At 45.3% G+C, this 20,254-nt stretch overlaps 1 protein-coding gene across 1 annotated transcript in view; it reads left to right on the forward strand.

Annotated features, from left to right (window-relative positions):
- LOC138735769 (otogelin-like protein) overlaps positions 1-20,254 on the forward strand; it is a 190,645-nt gene that overhangs the window by 125,596 nt on the left and 44,795 nt on the right. The window contains exons 5-9 of the mRNA XM_069884151.1: positions 3,299-3,441; positions 5,526-5,641; positions 6,707-6,873; positions 12,463-12,557; positions 17,489-17,583. Coding sequence (XP_069740252.1) covers positions 3,299-3,441; positions 5,526-5,641; positions 6,707-6,873; positions 12,463-12,557; positions 17,489-17,583 — 616 coding nt within the window. The remainder of the gene's footprint in view (positions 1-3,298; positions 3,442-5,525; positions 5,642-6,706; positions 6,874-12,462; positions 12,558-17,488; positions 17,584-20,254) is intronic.

The raw sequence follows: 20,254 nt of genomic DNA on the forward strand, positions 1-20,254 counted from the left end.
ATAGCCGTTAGCGGCACACTGTTACAGCGAATCCGGCACTGCCTATAAGGAGCTTCAAAACATACTGTGAGTGTAGCTGAACTGGTGATGGAAAGCCTTGTCATTTTGATTCTTTTGTTAATTTTGTGCCCATCCCTTTAAAGAAAAGTGGTTTGTAATGTTAATATGATGTCAGATGTCGTAATGTCTGGGCAGACCAAGAGCCTGCATCTCATTCTTTGAAGAATTCTGATGGGGATGCAAGCTTGAGATACTTTTCTCTCTCCAATCTCCTGCCAATTGGGCGCCACAGGCTCGTGGTCCGAAAGAGCCTGTTACCGTGTTGTATGTTTTAAAACCAATTGGTCACTTTTGGAATACGAGGTGTATCACCCTAAATTAGCACCGGAGGTTATTTTCTGTGTCATCTGGACACAATGTTTGGGTCGCTGGCTGGTGGGTAGAGAAGGGAGAAAAGGAGAGGCAGGTATTGTATCTCCTGGGCTTGTGTGGATGGAATGAGGGTGGGTGACATTGGAGATCGAAGAGGGGGCCAAGTGCCAGGGGGTTTCCCTTTGGAAAGGTTCTCCTGAACCTTCCTTATATGGAATATAGAATATCGAACATTACAGCCCCTTAGTCCACAATGGTGTGCTGCCCCATGTAAACCAACTCCACAATGATCTAACCCTTCCCCTCCTCACACCCATAATCCTCCATTCTTCTTCCATCCTTGTGGCCACCTAAGAGTCTTCTGCAATGCATTGCAGGCACCCATCACTCTCTGCGTTTTTACCTCTGACATCTCCCCCAAAGCTTTCCTCCCTTCACCTTAAACAGACATCAGCTGTTGAACTTGTGCAACACCCAAACGCATGGGAGAAATTCAGAAGGTCCTACAGTATCCGTAAAGGGGAAACCAATGTTTCGGGCCTGGGCCCTTCGCCCTTGTTAGTGGAATGCACGTTTGGAAGATGCTTGCAGAACACATGTTGCCAAATAAATCATATCACACTTCTCTGAAATAGATTTCATCTGCCATCTATTTGGCATTTGACCAATCCTCCTGGACTCTGATTTTTTTTTAATTTAAATTTAGACATAGAGCACAGTAATGGGCCATTTTGGCCCACGAGCTCGTGCCGCCCAATTTACACCCAATTACACCTCACCTCCGGTACATTTTGAATGCTGGGAGGAGACTGGAGCCCCCGGGGAAAGCCCACGCAGGTGCGGGGTGAATGTACAAACTCCTTACAGACAGCATGGGATTAAAAACCTGGTCCCAATCGCTGGCGCTGCAACAGCGTCACACTAACCACTATGTCCAACCATGCTGCCCACTCACAGCTTGACCACTGCAAAGTTTGAAATATTTGTTTGAAAAATCACGTCTCTGGGACTTGGGATCCTCGTGCAGGTACCCCTAAAAGATGACCCCCAGGATGAGTCGGTGGTGGAGAAGGCGAATGCAATGTTGGCGTCATATCTAGAGGGATAGGATACAAGAGCAGAGATGGGATGTTGAGGTTTTATAAGGCTTTGGTAAGGCCTAACTTGGATACGGGAACAAGTTTGGGCTCATTATTTAAGAAAGGATGTGTTGGTGTTGGAGAGGGTTCAGAAAAGATTCGCAATAATGATTCCTGGAATGAAGGGATTAGCTAGTGGACTGCAGTCCCTTGAGTTCAGAAGACCGGTGAGTCATGGTGAAGCTATTGGAGAAGATCTTTAAGGATTTATGAGCATTTAACATAACATAATAACATAACAATTACAGCACGGAAACAGGCCATTAGGCCCTTCTAGTCCGCACCGAACCAAACACCCCTTTCTAGCCCCACCTCCCTGCACAATGCCCATAACCCTCCATCTTCTTCTCATCCATAGACCTGTCCAACCTTTTCTTAAATAATACAATTGACTCCGCCGCCACTATTTCTCCCGGAAGATCATTCCACACAGCTACCACTCTCTGAAGTACAGTCTTCTCAGGGATAGTCAGCATGGGTTTGTGAAGGGAAGGTTAAGCCTCAGGAGCCTAATTGAGTTTTTTAAGGTAACAAAAGAAATTGTAGTAGATGTGGTCTATATGGCATTTGGCAAGGTCCCCCATGAGGGACTGGATCAGAAAGTCATGAGGTATAAAATCCATGGAACTTTGGCTGTGTGGATAAAAAATTGACATGTTTATTTTTTGGATAGTTAGTAAATCCCAGATGATCCGTCTCCGATGAGTTACTGTTCAGATGTATATCTGTTGACTCTCTGGTGATGTGACAGCATAAACTGCTTCCAGTTCTTGTTTACACCCTTAGAACCATAGAACATTAAAGCACAGAAATAGGCCTCTTTGGCCCTTCTAGTTTGTGCCAACCCATTTTATTTTTGTTGCCTAGTTCCACTGACAAGCACCCAGTCCACTGGGGTCTTCCTCCACCCCTGCCCCCCCCCCAACCCCATGCACGGATGTGATCTATCAGGATCATTGCTTGGAGGGGTTGCAAAATCATTGAGGTCCCCTTCCACCCCAGACACAGCATCTTTCAGCTACTCCTGTCGGGAAGGAGATATGGGAGTATCAGATCCAGACCACCAGGCTGAGAAACAGCCATAGGTAGTGAGGCTGCTGAACGACTAATATTAACCCTCCGAGCCACCTCTATTTATTAACAATATTTACAGTATTTATATTTATCAGTGGATACTTGTCCTGCATGTGTATCGTTTGTGTGTGTCTGGTTGTGTGTCTGCGTGTTTTACACCAAGGTCCAGAGAGTGCTGATTTGTTGGTCTGCCTGTCCCGCATCGGATTTGTCAGCCACAATCGAGCCTGCAGCTGACATGGACATTACCCCTCCATTAATCTTCGTCCGCAAAGCCAAGCCAAAGATTGAATGAAGGCAGCATAGTTGACAAAGCGGTTAGCACAACTCTGTTACAGCACCAGGGATTGGGTCCGGGGTTCAAGTCCTGCGTTTTCCTGTAAGGAGTTTGCACATTTTCCCCGTTTATGTGTGGGATTTTCCAGTTTCCCCCGGGGTTGTGGGTTAATTGGGTGTAAATCGGGTGGCACGGACTCGTGGGCCAAAAGGGCTTATTACCATGCTGTACGTCTAAAGTTAAATGTATGAACTTGAACTTGGGAGCAAGGGTTCTGTGTAGATGATAGCTGTGCTCGTTACGTTGGTGTGTGAGGGATGGTGGGAGGTGACGGGCAGAGTGGGGGGATGCAGAAGTGTGCGGTCTCTCAAGTTTTTAATTCCGATACGTGACAGGTTCCAGTCGCAGTGAAAATGCCTCTGAATAACTTCCACAGGTGACAACATCGTTCACTGTTTCGTAACTGGCCTTGGGAATACATACATCTCCACATTCAATGGTAACCAGTTTGAGTTTCGTGGACACTGCATGTACATGCTACTCACTGAACTAAACAAACCTTCTGCCTTCAGCATTGTGGTAAGTAGAAGCATGGTTTTACCCTACTGTGAAGGAGTTGGAAAGAATCCCATAGGGAGTGACCACTTGTGACATCAGCAGAACTCTGACCTGACTCAAATTTCCTCCCATAAAGGGAGGGGAACCTTTCGAGAGGGGCAGAGTTTGGCCACTACAGCCAAGGCCACTTGCTGGATGAGTGGGTGGTGAAGTAGGCAAATTTGTTTTAAAGTTCAATGTAATGTTATGCTGTTAATTCTAACCGGGAGGCTGGGACAAGTTGGCGGCCATGGATTGTGACAGCTGCGCAGCAGTTGCTCGCTGCAGCCCCATGTGACGGTGCCATTTCGCCTGCTCCTCTGCTTGGTCTTATGTATAGTTTTATTTATTAAGTTACATCTTGTCCTGGAGAAATGCGATCTCGATTTTTATGGCTGTTTTACAGTTTTAAAAATGACAATGAACTGACTTACTGACTGAAATACAATACTGGAATAGGAATAGAATCAGGAAAGGTGTAAGGTGATGCATTTTGGAAGGTCAACCCGCAAAGCAGAGTACATGGTTAAATTTTAAATTACATTTAAATTTAATTTTTAGGCACACACGCCATTTCGGCCCACAAGCCCCTGCTGTCCAATCTCCACCCAATTAACCTACAACCCCAGGGTCATTTCGAACGGTGGGAGGAAACCAGAGCCTCCCCAGGGCAAACCCACACCGGCACAGGGAGAACGTACAAACTCCTTACAGACAACGTGGGATTCGAATCCTGGTTCCAATCGTTGGCGTTGCAACAGTGTTGGGCTAACTGGTACACCAACCATGTCACTCCAAAATGATGTGATACTTAACAGTATGGAAGGATAGAGAGGCCTGCGGGATAGAGAACATACAGCACAGTACAGGCCCTTTGGCCCTCGATCTTGTGCTGACCCATGGAGTTCTTTGAAAATACTAAACTCTCCCAACCCTGTTACCCTCTATTTTCCTTCCATCCATGTGCCTATCTAAGAGTCTCTTCAATGCTCCCAATGTTCCAGCCTCCACTACCATCCCTGGCAAGGCATTCCAGACCCCCAACAACTCTCTGTGTAAAAAACTTACCCCTGACGTCTCCCCTAAACTTCCCTCCCTTCACTTTGTACACTCATCCTCTGGTGTTTGCTGATCTCGCCCTGGGAAACAGGCGCTGGCCGTCCACCCTAACTATGCCTCTCAGAATCTGGTCGACCTTTATCAAGTCTCCTCTCATCCTTCTTCGCTCCAAAGAGAAAAGTCCCAGCTCTGCTAGCCTTGCCTCTTAAGACATGTTCTCCAATCCAGGAACATCCTGATGAATCTCCTCTGCACCTTCTCCATAGCTTCCACATCCTTCCTAATGAGGTGACCAGAGCTGAACACAATCCTCAATTAAGTGTGGTCTCATCAGAGATTTGGAGAGTTACTTAATCATTGTTCACAAGGCTGCTGGATATAGGAATGGATGTAGGTCAATCGGCCCATCGGGTCTGCTCCGACATTTCATCATGAGCTGATCCTTATCTCTCAGCCCCACTGTTCAGCCTTCTCCCTGTAACCCTTGGTGCCCTGACTAATGAAATACCTGACAATTTCCCTCTTAAATACACCCAGCGACCTCGCTTCCACAGCCGCCCGTGGCAACAAGTTCCACAGAGTCACAACCCTCTAAAGAAATGTCTCCGCATTCCTGTTTTAAATTGAAACCCTTTTTTTTCCTGAAATGATGGCCTTTTGTCCTAGACTCCCCTACCGTGGGAAACAACTTTGTTACATTATCCAGGCCTTTTAGCATTCAAAATGTCTCTGTGAGACCCCCCCTGCATGGTCCGCCTGTACTCCAACAAGTCCAGTTCAAGAGCCGACAATCATTCGTCATATGCTAACCCTTTCATTCCTGGTATCATTCAAGTAAATCTTTTCTGAACCCTCTCCAATGCCAGCACGTCCTTTCTAAAATAAGACGCCCAAACCGGTACACAGTGACGAAGTGAGATTTCACCAGAGCCTCAACATTGCAGTTGAGTGCAGAAAACCTTGACTTAATTGATTTGATTCATTGCCAATTTTGCTTTGGATTCCAGCTGGACCAACAAGAGGACTGTCTGAAAGGTCGCTGTACTCGTAAGGTCATCATAAGTAATGGCAGTCTGCCATCACTAGAACTAGTGAACATGGAGGTGTTCATTCAGCAGCACGGGTAAGAAGCGGTGACATGCGGCAAAATGATGCCACCTTACATCTGTAGTTTCAGCTGTGTGTTCGGAACTGCTGTTAATGGCAGCGCTGCCACCGGTGTGGACCCTGGGAGAGTGGGGAGCAGAGACTCAATGCTCCTCGAAGGGTCCTACTGTCCAGTCCAACTGCTGTCAGACTTTAAGTGGCCTGTTAAAGGAGCCAACAGTGCTTTATTTAAAATTCTGTGACAGTGGGGATAGTGGAGCCTGTGTTCAGCAATGGCCAGGTGGTGTGGCAGACTCCGGGGGAGCAGTTGACCAGTGCGGGGCATCAGAAACAGAGTTACCGCCCAACCACTCTCACCCCACCGCTCTCCTCCCGACCTCCCCATGGAGAAGAAGCAGAAGGGAGGATCCCAAGGATGGTGTCTGCAGTGATGGACAAGTGAGGGGCTCTGTGGGACCCCCACAGGAGGCAAACTGTCGGCGACACAAGGCAACAGAACAGAGAGGGTTTCAGATGCAGGATTCAGGAGGGTTCTGAGGTCAAGAAGGGCTCCCGAAGGGGCCTCGGGTGCTGGAGGCTTCCTGATCGTGCGGGAGGTTTGGACCTTGAACTCGGGTGGCTGATGGATCGAACAGGAGTCTGTGCGGCTGCTGGAGGCGAATCCATGGACACTCAGCATTTCTTTGTTTTTCTTTCCCTCGTACTGCAAGGGGCGCCAGGCAATGCCTCATGATGCCTTTTTGCTTTACAACAGGCTTAAGAGAATATTTATTAATGTTTAATTTCAGTGTTTAACATGCAGCAGGGTAACAGGCCATTTTAGCCCACAAGCCCATGCTGCCCAATGTACACCCCTTTAACCTGCACCTCCAGTACGTTTTGAAGGGTGGGAGGAAACCGGAGACACGTGGAGAACGTAAAAACTCCTTACAGACAGAGTGGGATTCGAACCAGCACCAATCACTATGGTGTACCACTATACTGTGGTGTATTCATAGCTCACAGAACCATGTGACTGAAGGGGACCGAACTGGGAAAGTAAACTGTGTGGTTACTCATTCATGTATGATTCAATCCACAGGCAATCCTTCCCAATTTCCTACAGTGGAATGTATATCTATGGCACGCAGGAGGAGCTGTTTATCGAAGTTAGCAAGGAACTGACAGTCTTCTGGAATGGAAAGGGGACAATTACCGTTGCTTTGAAGAAGCAGGGAGCTATCTCAGGGCTTTGCAGCCACTCAAATGGTAAGGAACATGTCATGTCCAAGTTTACACTGTGTCTAGGGTTGGTGGCATGCAAGATGAGCATTAAGATTGGTGGAATTGTGGACAGTCTAGACCAGTGGTTTTCAAACTTTTTCTTTCCACTTTCATGCCACCGAAGTCATCCTTATGTCATAGGTACTCTGGGATTAGTAAAGGATGACTTCAGGTGGTTTTAGTTTTAATGGCTGTTTTACAGTTTTAAAAATGACAAATAAACTCTGACTGAAAGAAGTTGTTTGAAAACCAGTGGTCAAGAGCAGCAGGCATGGGCAGAGAAATGGCTCATGGAATCTAACAAGTAATGAGAGTTTATTAGACAAAAATACCAGAAGACTATAAGGGTAGAAATGGGCAGTTCAGCCCGTCAAGTCCGCTCCGCCATTCCATCATGAGCTGATCCATTCTCTCATGCAGCCCCACTCCCCATGAGCCTTGATCTCCTGACTCTTCAGATACCAATCAATACCTGCTTTAAATATACCCAACGGCCTGGCCTCCACAGCCGCCCATGGTAGCAAATTCCAGAGGATCACCACCCTCTGTTTATAAACAGGCGCCCTTCAATCCTGGTGTTGTGCCCTTTTGTCCTAGACTCCCCTACTGTGGCAACCAACTTTTCCATATCGATTCTGTCCAGGCCTGTCAACCATCAAAATACTTTTCTGAGGTCCCCTCCAATGAGTCCAGTCCAAGAGACGTCAAATGCTCCTCATCTGCTAATCCCTTTATTCTAAGAATCGTTCTTGTGAATCTTCTCTGAACCCTCTCCAACATCCTTTCTTCAATAAGGAGCCCAAAACTGTCCCGTACTCCAAGGGAGGCCTCGCCAGGGCCTTATAAAGCCTCAACATCCCATCACTGCTCTTGTATCCTAACCCTCTAGATATGACATCAACATTGCATTCACCTTCTTCACCATCGACTCCACCTGGTATCCTGCTACTACAAGGTCATCCACGTTATGTCTTACGCTGCTGCATTTAAATACAAACCCTTGTCATACTGTGTAGAGTACATAATTACAATGTATAGATACACTGAAATCCTTCCTTGCTGCAGCCAACTTGGTATGTAGGTGACACCAGTACAACAGTACACATTGAGTTTCCACAATATGCCAAGACAGAGAAGGAGATATTGTCATGTAATAGTTGATCCTGTGTAATAATCGACAGCCCCTCCCATTTTTGGCCCTGACCACTTGCTCATCTGAGTTCCCAATGCAGGTCCAACGCATGAACTGGGTGAAAATTTACCACCCTCTCCCCCCACTCCCCAGAATTGGTCCAAATAAAATCTCAAGTACTGACGGGAACCGACACAAACTGTTTGGGGCTCCAAAATGGTGCGAGGGGGGAGGGGTGGATACAAGTATCACATTTCTTGCCCTCACAGGGGTAGGTACCAAGGGTGTGAAGGGATGAGCCGACAAAGGAATCCCAGAGGGAATGGTCTGGGCGGAAAGCAGGGAGGGAAGATGTGCCTGATGGTCAGGGCCCCAAACAGGTCTTCAAAACAAAACAACTTGTGATTCCGCAAAGTCATCCACGATCGGTCACTCATTAAGTGAACTCCAAGGATCTTGGTGCCCTCCACTCTCTCTATGACAGAGTTGTTGATGTGTAGGGGAGGGTGGTCATTCCTGGTCCTCCTGGAGTCCTCGATCATCTCTTTCGTCTTGTCTACGTTGGGACTCGTGTTGAAAATTGAAATGGGTGGCCACTGGGAGATCCATACTATTGCGGCAGGCAGAGCTGAGGTGGTCAACAAAGTGATCTCCCAGTCTGTCTGATGGAGTGGATGGTGAGGGGAGATGAGGGATCTGCTTTTGTGCTGCATCATTCCACAACTCTGTCACTCAAGGGCAGGGTACAATTATCTGTGAGTAATCAAAAGGCCCCAAGACTGAGGTTATGGGTCAAGATGCACCAATACAAATAAACGTGCCTCCAAATTCTGAGCCCTGGGTCTCAGTGCGCTCTCGGCAACTGGATGCACAATTGTTGGTCCTGCTGACAGCTATCAGTGAGGTCAGTGATGATCCTTCCCCGATCACCTAAGCACCGGTGTCCCACCAGGCTGCGGACACAGCTCCCTGCCGCTCCTGTACACTCATGGCAGATTCATATGTATTGTCAGTACACATGGGACATCACACACAACCCTGAGATTCTTTCTCCTGCAGGTCAGGCAGAATTCCCACTTATTGGTAGTGCAAAAGGACACTGTACACAACATACAATGAGGGCAGCCGAGTTACCGTAGCAGCTAGTGCAACACTTACAGCGCCAGTGATTGGGACCGGGGTTTGAATCCCACACTGTCTGTAAGGAGTTGGTACACTCTCCCCGTGTCTGTGTAGATTTTCCCCGGGCGGGGGCTCCAGTTTCCTTCCACTGTCCAAAAACCTACCCGGAGTTGTAGGGCAATTGGATGTAATTGGGCGGCATGGGCTTGCAGGCCAAAATGGCGCTGTACATCTAAAATTTAAATCTAAAAATTTAAATTATTTAAAAATGTAAACATTTTAAAATTTGAAGTAAACAAAGGAATATAAGCAAATTGACTGTGCAATACAGAGAGAACAAAAAGAAAATCAATGAAGTGCACACGTCGGAGCCCTTAAATGAGTCCCTGATTGAGTTTGTCGTTGAGGAGTCTGATGGGGGAGGAGGAGCAGCTGTTCCTGAACCTGGTGGGTGCGAGTCTTGTGGCCCAGATACCTCTTTCCTGATGGCAGCAGCGGGAACAGAGTCTGTGCTGGGTGGTGAGGATCCTTGATGATTGGTGCTGCTCTCCGACGGCAGCGTTCCCCGTAGATATTCTCGATATTTTCCATAGATAAATTGACCTGGGATTTGGGAGGGTTAAAATTATTGGATTTTAAAAATATTATTTAGCGACACAAATTTGTTTTGTTGGTGCTTTTTTGATGAGGCGATTCCTTCCTGGGCTCTAATTGGCTTTCACATGGTTGAAGAGGAGATGGCAGAACAACTTATTTATACATGGAGCTTTAAATTCATTAAAAGGAACACTAATAACCAGGGGGTGCAGTGTTGCAGGAGCTCACTGGAGGGCTGCTCCGGCATTTCACCGGGCCACTCCAGGACCGTTACAGAAGCACTCCGGCAACCCACCCGCCCCTTTCTCAGCACCTCCTCACCCACCCCCATCTATCCATTCTCAAGTCTTGAGAAACCTGATTCTTTCCTGAGTGATCATTCTCTGCTGTGTGCAGGGCCAAATACAAAATGGTGGCCACCAAGGCCAGGTCGCCGTTTTGATGAGGTCCGGAATCTAAAAATCTACCACAGCACTCCTGCAAATTATTGAAACAGTGTCATTTATATTTGGGATAAAATTCAAAAATTTGTGGGATAAAAAGAGGGATTATTCTCAAAGAAACCTCTATGTCAAAACAGTTTAATGCCCATCTTGGCCACCTGGCACCAACATGGTTTCAGGCCACATGATATTATTGAAAATTGTTATGATCAACAGAAGCATTTTATGTCTTTTGAGAGACTTAAAAATAAATAGAATTTACCCAACAAAACATTCTTCTGCTATATCCAATTGTGGTCCTTTTTGAGGGAAAAGTGGGGACCATTAATGTACTCAGACATGGAAATTCTAATTTGAAAGCAGAATGCACCAAATTTATCTCTAACATATATATGCTCTGATCCAAGAGCAAAGCCCAAAATCTGGACGGCATAGATCGAGGGAGAGATGGGGATTGGATTTGAGCATTGGAATCAATCCACAATGCTGGTCACATCTATTTGTAGATATAGACTGATTCATTACAATTTTATCCACCAATTATATCTCACACCTCAAAAGGGACATAAAAGTAAACCAGAATTTCTGATAGGTGTTTCAGGTGTGGTAAAAATGTTGGTACCTGTGACAGAGTATATAGATATGTTTTTGGGAGATAAATTGGGGCAGGTTTTTTTAGTATAGGTCACATACAAACACTTTAAAACAGATCTTATTTAAAATACTGGAGCTCTGCTCATGCTAGACGTATCGGCTCCACAGCTTCTGCAAGAACTTTGGAGAGTGCCTAAGAGACTTCACTAATGGATTTTTTTTACAAAAGGCAACAGATGAAAGAGCTTGTTGGAGCTGCAGATTGTCTGGAGTTGCTCTAAGGTAGTCATGTGGTTTTGTAAGCATAGAGAGTCAAACAAGCTTTCTTTCAGAGAGAGAGAGAGAGAGATAGTTCTACAGTGTAACAGAGAATAACAGTAGATGGGACTGGAACAGGACAAGCTGGAAAACTTGTGGAAACCCCATTTGGAAGACAGTTTTGTAAGTGTTTTGTTCAGCCTGGTCAAAGCCCTTGTGGCTCATGCAAGAGGAAAGGATTGGCTGTCTAATGTTTCACTTGGAATAAGAGAAACCTGAAAGAAAGAGGTTATCATCTGGAGAACCCTGAAGGGGCAAGTTTCATCAGCAAGACACTAGAGTGAGTGATTAAAAAGGAATCAGTTGTGGGCATCCACTGTACAACAAATCTCTCTCTGAAAACCGACAAGAACCTTCCTGAGTGGTAACCATTTACCTTTCAAGAACCAAAGCCTGGTGAACTTTATAAATGTTAAATTCAGTGCACAATATAAGAATTGCCTGCAACCAGTGAACTTGGAGGAGTGAGAAGTGAGATTGGATTGTGAACCAAAGAACTTTTCTGAACCTAACACATACATTACATACACATGCTCTTAGAATTAGAAGGGGGTTAAGTTAGGCTAGTTAAGTTAAAGTTTGATTTTGTTTTTCTGTTTAAAGATAATTAAAAGTAATGTTTGTTGAAGTAACCATTTGTCTTGGTGAATATCTATTGCTATTGGGTTTTGGGGTCCTCTGGGCTTGTAGCGGCACCTTTTTGCATCCACATCGACTTCTCTGGTTTCTGCTAAACCTACTCTCTGTTCTTCCTCCCTTCCCTTCCACCGTCTTCGTTCCCTCAGCTCTTCACTCCCTTCCCTCTCTATCCACCTGGCCATCTGCCAACTTTTGTGTTTTACTTGAGACTCTGAATTTAGACCCATTCTACAGGACAACCCTGATTTTAAGGTGACATTTTTAGGGTTAGGGTTGCAGCCTACATATTAAAAGACATATCCCACCTCATTTACTCTCTCCTTCTCCCTCCTCTTATCAGTGGGGATTAAAAAAAAAAAGATCTTGAGCTCACACGCCACCAGATTCAGAGACGATTTGTTTCTTGCTGTCATTAGGATGCTGAACGCACTGTGCACATAAAATAATGTTGCCGTTCTGGTGTTCTGCCTGATCCCTCTGTAACTCTGCCCTCAGTACTGAGTTTGTACCTGCTGCACTGTGAATGCGTCGGCCAAGATAGATTGCTCTCAAAATGAACTTTTGCACTGTACCTCGGTACAAATGGAGGGTCTCCGGATGAGCAGGCAGGATGTTTAAGTTCCTAACTTCGATAGCAATATCTATGGCAGGGCATAGAAACTTAGAAAATATTTTATGTGACAATATTTTTCAGTAGGCTTGCTCTTGACTGTTGTTTCATTCTGGAAGACGTTTTAGGTCACACTGTTGCAGCGATGTGGGAGCTGAAACAATTTGGACTGACCTGCATCACCAAGCATGCAGAGGATTCTCAGCTGTGTCAGGTATGGAAAAGCAATGTTATTGTCTGTGACAGATTATGTTGTGTTTGTATTGTATATAGATATGTTTTTGGGAGATAAATTGAGGCAAGTTTTTTAGTGTAGGTCACATACAAACACTTTAAAAGAGATCTTATTTAAAATACTGGAGCTCTGCTCATGCTAGACATGTCGGCCCCAGAGCCTTTGCAAAAGCTTTGGAGAGTGCCCAAGAGACTTCACTAATAGATTGTTGTTTACAAAAAGGCAACAGATGAAAGAACTTGTCAGAGCCGCAGATTGTCTGGAGGGGAGCTTGCTGTTCTAAGAGGGTCATGTGGTTTTGCAAGCAGAGAGAGTTAAACAGGCTTTCTCTCAGAGAGAGAGAGAGAGAGAGAGAGAGAGAGAGATCAGTTCTACAGTTTTACAGTCAGCAGCAGCAGCTGGGACTGGAACAGGACAAGCTGACAAGCTTGTGGAAAACCCCATTTGGAAGATGGGTTGTGAGTACTTAGTTCATCCTGGTCAAAGCCCTTGTGGTTCATGCAAGAGGAGAGGACTGGCCGCCTAATGTTTCACTTGGAATAAGAGAAACAAATAATCTCCTCCCTTAGTATGGCTTTGGAATCGGGCCAACAGCATAAAAAAAAGGACTGTAAATTTATAATGATTAAAGCCTGTTAATCTCAACCTGGTCTGTTGGGTCTAATTGATAGCATTGCACTACTATTCACTGTGTGCATCCTTTCTTAGTTTGTCCTTCCAAAATACAACACCTCACATTTGTCTGCATTAAATTCCATTGGCCATTTTCCAGCCCATTTTTCCAGTTAGTCCAGATCCCTCTGCAAACTTTGAAAACCTTCACTGTCCACAACGTCTCCAATCTTAGTGTCATCTGCAAACTTGCTGATCCAATTGACCACATTATCATCCAGATCATTGATATAGATGACAAACAACAATGGTCCCAGCACCGATCCCTGAGTCACCTCTAGTCACAGGCCTCCAGTCTGAGAAGCATCATCCACCACAACTCTCTGGCTTCTCCAGTCCAGCCATTGTTGAATCCAGTTCACTATTTCACCATGAATACCTAGTGTCTGAACCTTCTGAACTAACCTCCCATGTGGGACCTTGTCAAAAGCCTTACTAAAGTCCACATAGACAACATCCACATCCTGAAACACAAAAGTCTGTGACTGTAGTTAAAACTCTGAGATTATCAACAGGCAAAAGGCAATTACTGGACATGGACTGGGGGACAGGAGAGGAAAGGAAAGAATTTGTTGGGAAGGGAGAGCTAGAGGAAAGGAGGCAGAGGGAAAGTGAAAGGGAGAGCAAGAGCGAGAAAATAAAAAATCAGGATAAACAGCGGGACAGGCTAACAGAAACCAGAGAGGTTGGGGTTAATATCATCTGGTTGGAGGGAGCCTAAGTCAGAAGGTGAGGTATTGTTTCCCCTAATATGCAGGTGGTCTCAACCTGGCCATGCATGAGACCCTGGGCAGACACGTCAGCAAGGGAATGGGGCAGGGAATTATAAAGGGCGGCCACTGGGAGATGCACACTATTGCGGCAGACAGAGCCGAGGTGATTTGTCTTTACCTCCTGCTAATGCTGCGAGAACTGATGAGTTCCTCCATCATTCTTGTGTCTTAACTTCAGATTCACATGTCTACTCATTATTTGAAATAAAGGTGATTTCTGGAAACACTGAGCAGGCCAGGCAGGATTCCCGCAGAGCTCCATCTGCAGATCCGTGGCACACTGGATGTTTCCAGCAATGGAAATTTGCATTTGGATTTGGTGGGGAGGTGACATTGTAGATAGCCCTCTGCAGGAAAATGAGCACCCACGGCAGACGGCAAAGTTGAGAAAGACTTTGGGTGGGACATTCGATTGCCCCATCCCCAAGCTGACTTGTCTGTCCATGGTGTTGCGCTCTGGCAGATTGAAACCTCCTGCAAATTGGAGGAACATCAACTGTTGATGTAGCAGTCAGTGTGACGCCTTTACACATCAGCGATCGGGACCGGGGTTCGAATCCCACGCTGTCTATAAGGAGTTGGTCGGTTCCCCCCCTTGTTGGCATAGGTTTTCCCGAGGGCCTCTGGTTTCCTCCCATTGTTTGAAACGACCCAGGGTTGTAGGCTAATTGGGTGTAATTGGGCGGCACAGATACATGGGCGAAAAGGGCCTGTTACCGCGCTGTATGTCTGCATACTCTCCAACCGGATTGCATTAGCATCGACTTCTCCAGTTTCTGTTACCCCCCGTCTCTCCCCTTCCCCTATCCTCTTTCCTCCTTTTCTCTAGCACTCTCTCTCTCTTTTCTTTTCCCCCTGTCTCCTTCCCTTCAGCTCTGCATCCACAGAGCCACCCCCTTCCCCCAATCAAATCTCACTTTCCCTCTCCTGTGTCCTATCTATGTCTATGTTTTCAAACTCACATCCCACTTTAAGTAATCCCTATGCCATCGGTGCTCTGTAATTAGTAAGGGATTGCTTAAGGTGGGATGAGGATGGAAAGAAAAAAGTTCGAAAACCACTGTTTTAATTGTGTCTCATTGACTCGTTATCTCCAAAGGAAATGGGCCAAAGACAATTTTTCTCAAGCAATCCCTTACTAATCAGAGAGCCCCAATGGCAGAGGGATTATTCAAGGTGAGATATGAGATTAGGAGGGCAATTTGAAAACCACTGAATTAACACCTTTTGTCTGTTGGTCTGTGATCCTCCCCCTCGCCCTCCTCCCCCAGCCTTTTAATTCAGGCCCCCTGCCTACTTTGTGCTCATACCTTGAACAAGGGCTCAGGCCCAAAATGTTGGTGATCTTTACCTCCTGTGGGCACTGTGAAACCTGCTGGGCTCCACCAACATTTGTGTGTTTTTACTATAATCGTCTGCACTCAACATGTAAAGCTCTTTCTTTGGAATATTTTATTTATAAATTATCATATTCAAACTCAAAGAATTTCCAGTAACCACAAATAAATGTTATCCACGATTCACCGTTGAGTCCAAGCCATTTCCCCCCCACCCCCTCCCCACACTCGACAGACCACAATTACAAACAAACATTCAAGACACTGACCACAAAGAAAGGAAGACGTCGGGAATTTGGCACGGCCTGACGGCCGGGCCCCCCCGCCACTCCAGGCTGGTACATTTTTCTTGACTTTTCTTGATTGGGCTGGAATGTCTAACTTGACTTTATTCCAAACATTAAGCAAATGCTTTAATATTGTTAAAAACGCCATTAATTAATCCTCTCTGAATTTTCTCAAAAAATCATCTTGTTTTGAATATTTGGGATAATAAAGGAATTTCTAAATTGGGAGAATGTTCTGATAACGGTAGATTGATGTCATTTGATCATTTAAAAATTAAATACGATATTCCTCATAACACGTTATTTTGTTTCTTTCATTTAAGAGCCTATTTAAGAGAGAAATTAGGATCTGATTTGACTTAAAAATCTTACAGATTTAGAACAAGTTATAGTTGATGGAATGACTAAAAAATCCATTTCAACAGGAGATATCTTGTTACAAGGACAATCACCTAAAGTAGGTTCGTTTAACTCACAGGAAAGATGGGAACAAGATTTCAATATAATAGACCAGGAGGTCTGGCAAGATTGATGTAAAGAAGTGATGTCCAATACTGTCAATGTAAGGTATAGGTTACTGCACTATAGTCTTGTACATCAATTGTACTTCACACCTCAGAAACTGAGTAGATGGAGATCAGATACATCGGGACCAAAGTCTCAGGTGTGGAAAGGAAGTGGGAACTTCTCTTCAATCCATGTGAGTCTTGTTCAAAGGTTCATCCTTTTTGGGGTTTCCATGAGCAAGTTTCCACAACGAATTACAATCCTGAATTATTATTGTTGGGAAATCTTAAAAGTATCTCTAAATTATCTCTGTCCGATTTTCGATCGAAATTTAATTAAGCTTTAGTAATAGCAAGGAAATGTATCGCTGTAGCTTGGAAATCCGCTGTTACCTTAACACAAGGAAGACGGTGAACAGAGCTTCAAAGTTGTATTCCTTTAGAAAACATTACCTACAATTTGAGGGGCAAATATTCTGTATTTTTACGTTTGGAGCCCGTACGCTCGAATTATGAGATGAAAATTATAATTTTTTATTATTATTTCGAATTTTCCAAAGCAGTGAAGTTTTCCCTAAATGAATAATAACTTTTGGAACAATATTTTTTGGGATCCTTGAGTGTTATCTGAAGCATTTAAATTAATATGTAGATTTAGATCTTAGTCATTGGGATTAGTTTTGGTGGGGGGAGGGGGGGTTAGGGTTTATTTAGTTTTAGTAACTTTTTTTCATTTTTTGATTTATTATCAACATATATTTGTAAACATTGTAATATTGTGATTTGTTATTAATTGATTTAAATAAGTATTTTTAAAAAATGATTGGGCTGGAATGGACCCTCCGCCCCACCCGCCGCCCCTCCCTCATTAGGAGGATGGACGGGGAAGTCAAGCCGACGAGACACGCAGATCCACACTGTGGCTGTGCTCCTATAAAATTTAAACATGGTTGCCAAATTTTAGAAAAATTTTATCTTTTTTTCCTTAAATTCAAGGTGATTTTCTCCAGGGGAACACGGCTTTGCATTTCTGCATTCCAGTGGGTAGAGTCAGATTTCCATTTCTTTTTCTGTAATGCTTGATGGCTTTTCAACTCCTGGGCCTTCAGGATAATTGTGCAGAATGTGAACGGCATCAGGAAAATTACTAAACTTTAATGATGTCCTTCGAGCACCAGTTTCCCATTGGAACTGACGTCCCGATTGCCGCACCTTTTCTGGATAAGATTTGCTCTCTCATTGACATGGGGAGACAGACTTCCTCAAGCCACCAAGATTTGATGAATGTAAATCAAAAAAAGTTACCACATTGTCCGATAACTTTTGCATCCTTAGGCTGCAGAAAATTGCCTGGACAAAGGGCTTCATTCCCGATGTTCTTTGAAAACTTTAAACATTCTCCTACGAGCCTGCAAGAACGATGTCTGCTGGTGAGTTTTGGAATTTTGGTCCACAGAGGCAATTAAATCATATTAACAAGTACTAAAGGAAGAGATCACAAGATCACAAGACAAAAGAACAGAACCTGGCCACTCGGCCCATCGAGTCTGTTCCGTAAATCTACACTAAGCTACTCTATACTCATTCCAATTTCTGGCCTTTTCTCCATATCCCTTGATGCCCTCACTAATGAGATACTTGTCTATTTCTTGTTTAAATTCTCCCAGTGATCTGGCATCCAGAGGATCTCGTCCAATGATTCATAGCCACTCACCAGAGTCATGTCGCCTTATGGGGGGAAATGAGCAGCCTTGGGCCTCTTATCTAAGGAAGAACGTGCTGGTGTTGGGGAGGGCCCAGAGGAGGCTCGCGAGGATGATCCCAGGGATGAGAGGGGTGACACATGAGGAGTGTTTGATGGCTCTGGTCCTGTTCTCGCTGGAGTCAGAAAGATGAGGAAACATTTCAAACGTTGAAAGGGCTGGATAGAGTGGATGTGGAGATGGTGTTTCCAGTGGTGGGAGAGGCTGGAACCAGAGGGAACTGCCTCAAGCTAAAAGGACACCCACTTAGAACAGAGATGAGGAGGAATTTCTTCAGCCAGAGGGTGGTGAATCTGGGATATCAGTCTTTGGGTAGATTTAAAGTGGAGGGTGATAGGTTCTTGATCAGTAAAGATGTCAAAGGTTACAGGGAGACAGCAGGAGAATGGAGTTGAGACCTTAAAACATCGGCCATGATTTGAATGGTGGAGTAGATTCGATGGGCCAAATGGCCTCATTCTGCTCCAGTTTCATGGTCTTCCATATCAGCCCATCAGCACAAAGCAAGTTTGCACAAATGGAAAGGGAATTACAGTCACATAGCATGGAAAAAGGCCCTACGGCCCAACATATCCATGCCATCCAGGACATCCCACCCACAGGAACAACCCTCTGGCTGTCCATGCTACTAATGTCTCTCCTGCTGCTTTTATATCACCTTTGCTCCAAGTGAAACAATCCCAGCCCTTCCAGGTGGCACTGTGTGACATGCTGAGTTTCTCCCGCACTTGCACACAACGCCCCAGCCTAGCCAGTCCCTCTTTGGGATGCAGGCCCACTTGGAGTATGCGATCAGGTCTAGTCCCCTCATTATAGGAGGGATGTGGAAGCCATAGAGAGAGAGTGCAGAGGAGATTAACCAGGATGTCGCCTGGATTGGAGAACGTGTCTTGTGAGGCAAGGTTAGCAGAGCTTTGGAGTGAAGAAGGATGAGAGGAGACTTAATAGATGTCTACAAGGGCTCAAGCCTGAAACGTCATTACTATATCTTTGCCTTTGCTCCATAAAGGACCATATTTGACCTGCTGAACTTCTCCAGAGTTTTTACTTCAACCACCGCATCCACAGAATTTTGTCATTTACTTTTTCCAGGGGTGGTGATGGAGGTTGGAATATTAGGGGCATTTAAGAGACTCTTAGACAGGCACATAGGTTGCGAACTCTCCACTGGCCACTGTGACAGAGGTGCACCAAAGAAGAGGTACAAGGACTGCCTAAAGAAATCTCTTGGTGCCTGCCACATTGACCACCGCCAGTGGGCTGATATCGCCTCAAACCGTGCATCTTGGCGCCTCACAGTTCGGCGGGCAGCAACCTCCTTTGAAGAAGACCGCAGAGCCCACCTCACTGACAAAAGACAAAGGAGGAAAAACCCAACACCCAACCCCAACCAACCGCTGCAACCGTGTCTGCCTGTCCCGCATCGGACTTGTCAGCCACAAACGAGCCTGCAGCTGACGTGGATATTACCCCTCCATAAATCTTCGTCCACGAAGCCAAGCCAAAGAAGAAAGAGAGAGGCACATGGATGGAGGTAAAATAGAGGGTTATGGGGTAGGGAAGGTTTAGTACTTTTTTTAGCAGGTTTATATAGAAACATAGAAGATAGGAGCAGGAGTAGGTCATTCGACCCTTTGAGCCTGCTCTGCCATTCAACAAGATCATGGCTGATCTTAAAGTTCAGTACCCCGTCCCAGCCTCCTCTCCGTAACCTTTAATACCCTTATACTGAAGAAATAGATCTAATTCCCTCTTAAATATATTTAATGCACCTGCCTCTACTGCCCTCTGTGGCAATGAATTCCACAGATTCACCACCTTCTGGGTAAAGAAATTCCTCTCATCTCAGTCCTAAATGTTTTGCCTATTATCCTCAAACCATGGCCCCGGGTTCTGGATTTTCCCATCCTTGGAAACATCCCATCTGCATCCATTCTGTCCAGTCCTGCCAGAATTTTATATGTCTCTATGAGATCCCCTCTCAATCTTCTAAACTCCAGCAAGTACAATCCCAATTTGCGCAATCTCTCCTCCTAAGTCATTCCTGCCATTCCAGGTATCAGCCTGGTGAATCGCCTCTGCACTCCCTCCATTGCAAGAACATCCTTCCTTAGGTAAGGTGAGCAAAACTGCACACAATACTCCAGCTGGGGTCTCACCAAGGCCCTGTACAGCTGCAGTAAGGTATCCTTGTTCCTATACTCAAACCCTCTTGATATGAAGGCCAACATACCATTTGCCTTTTTAACCACCTGCTATACCTGAATGCTCGCCTTCAGAGACTGGTGTACAAGTACCCCTAGGTCTCTCTGCACTTCCCCATCTCTTAATCTATTGC

Source organism: Narcine bancroftii, chromosome 1 (genome assembly GCF_036971445.1).
Source record: "Narcine bancroftii isolate sNarBan1 chromosome 1, sNarBan1.hap1, whole genome shotgun sequence".
Classification (NCBI taxonomy): domain Eukaryota; kingdom Metazoa; phylum Chordata; class Chondrichthyes; order Torpediniformes; family Narcinidae; genus Narcine; species Narcine bancroftii.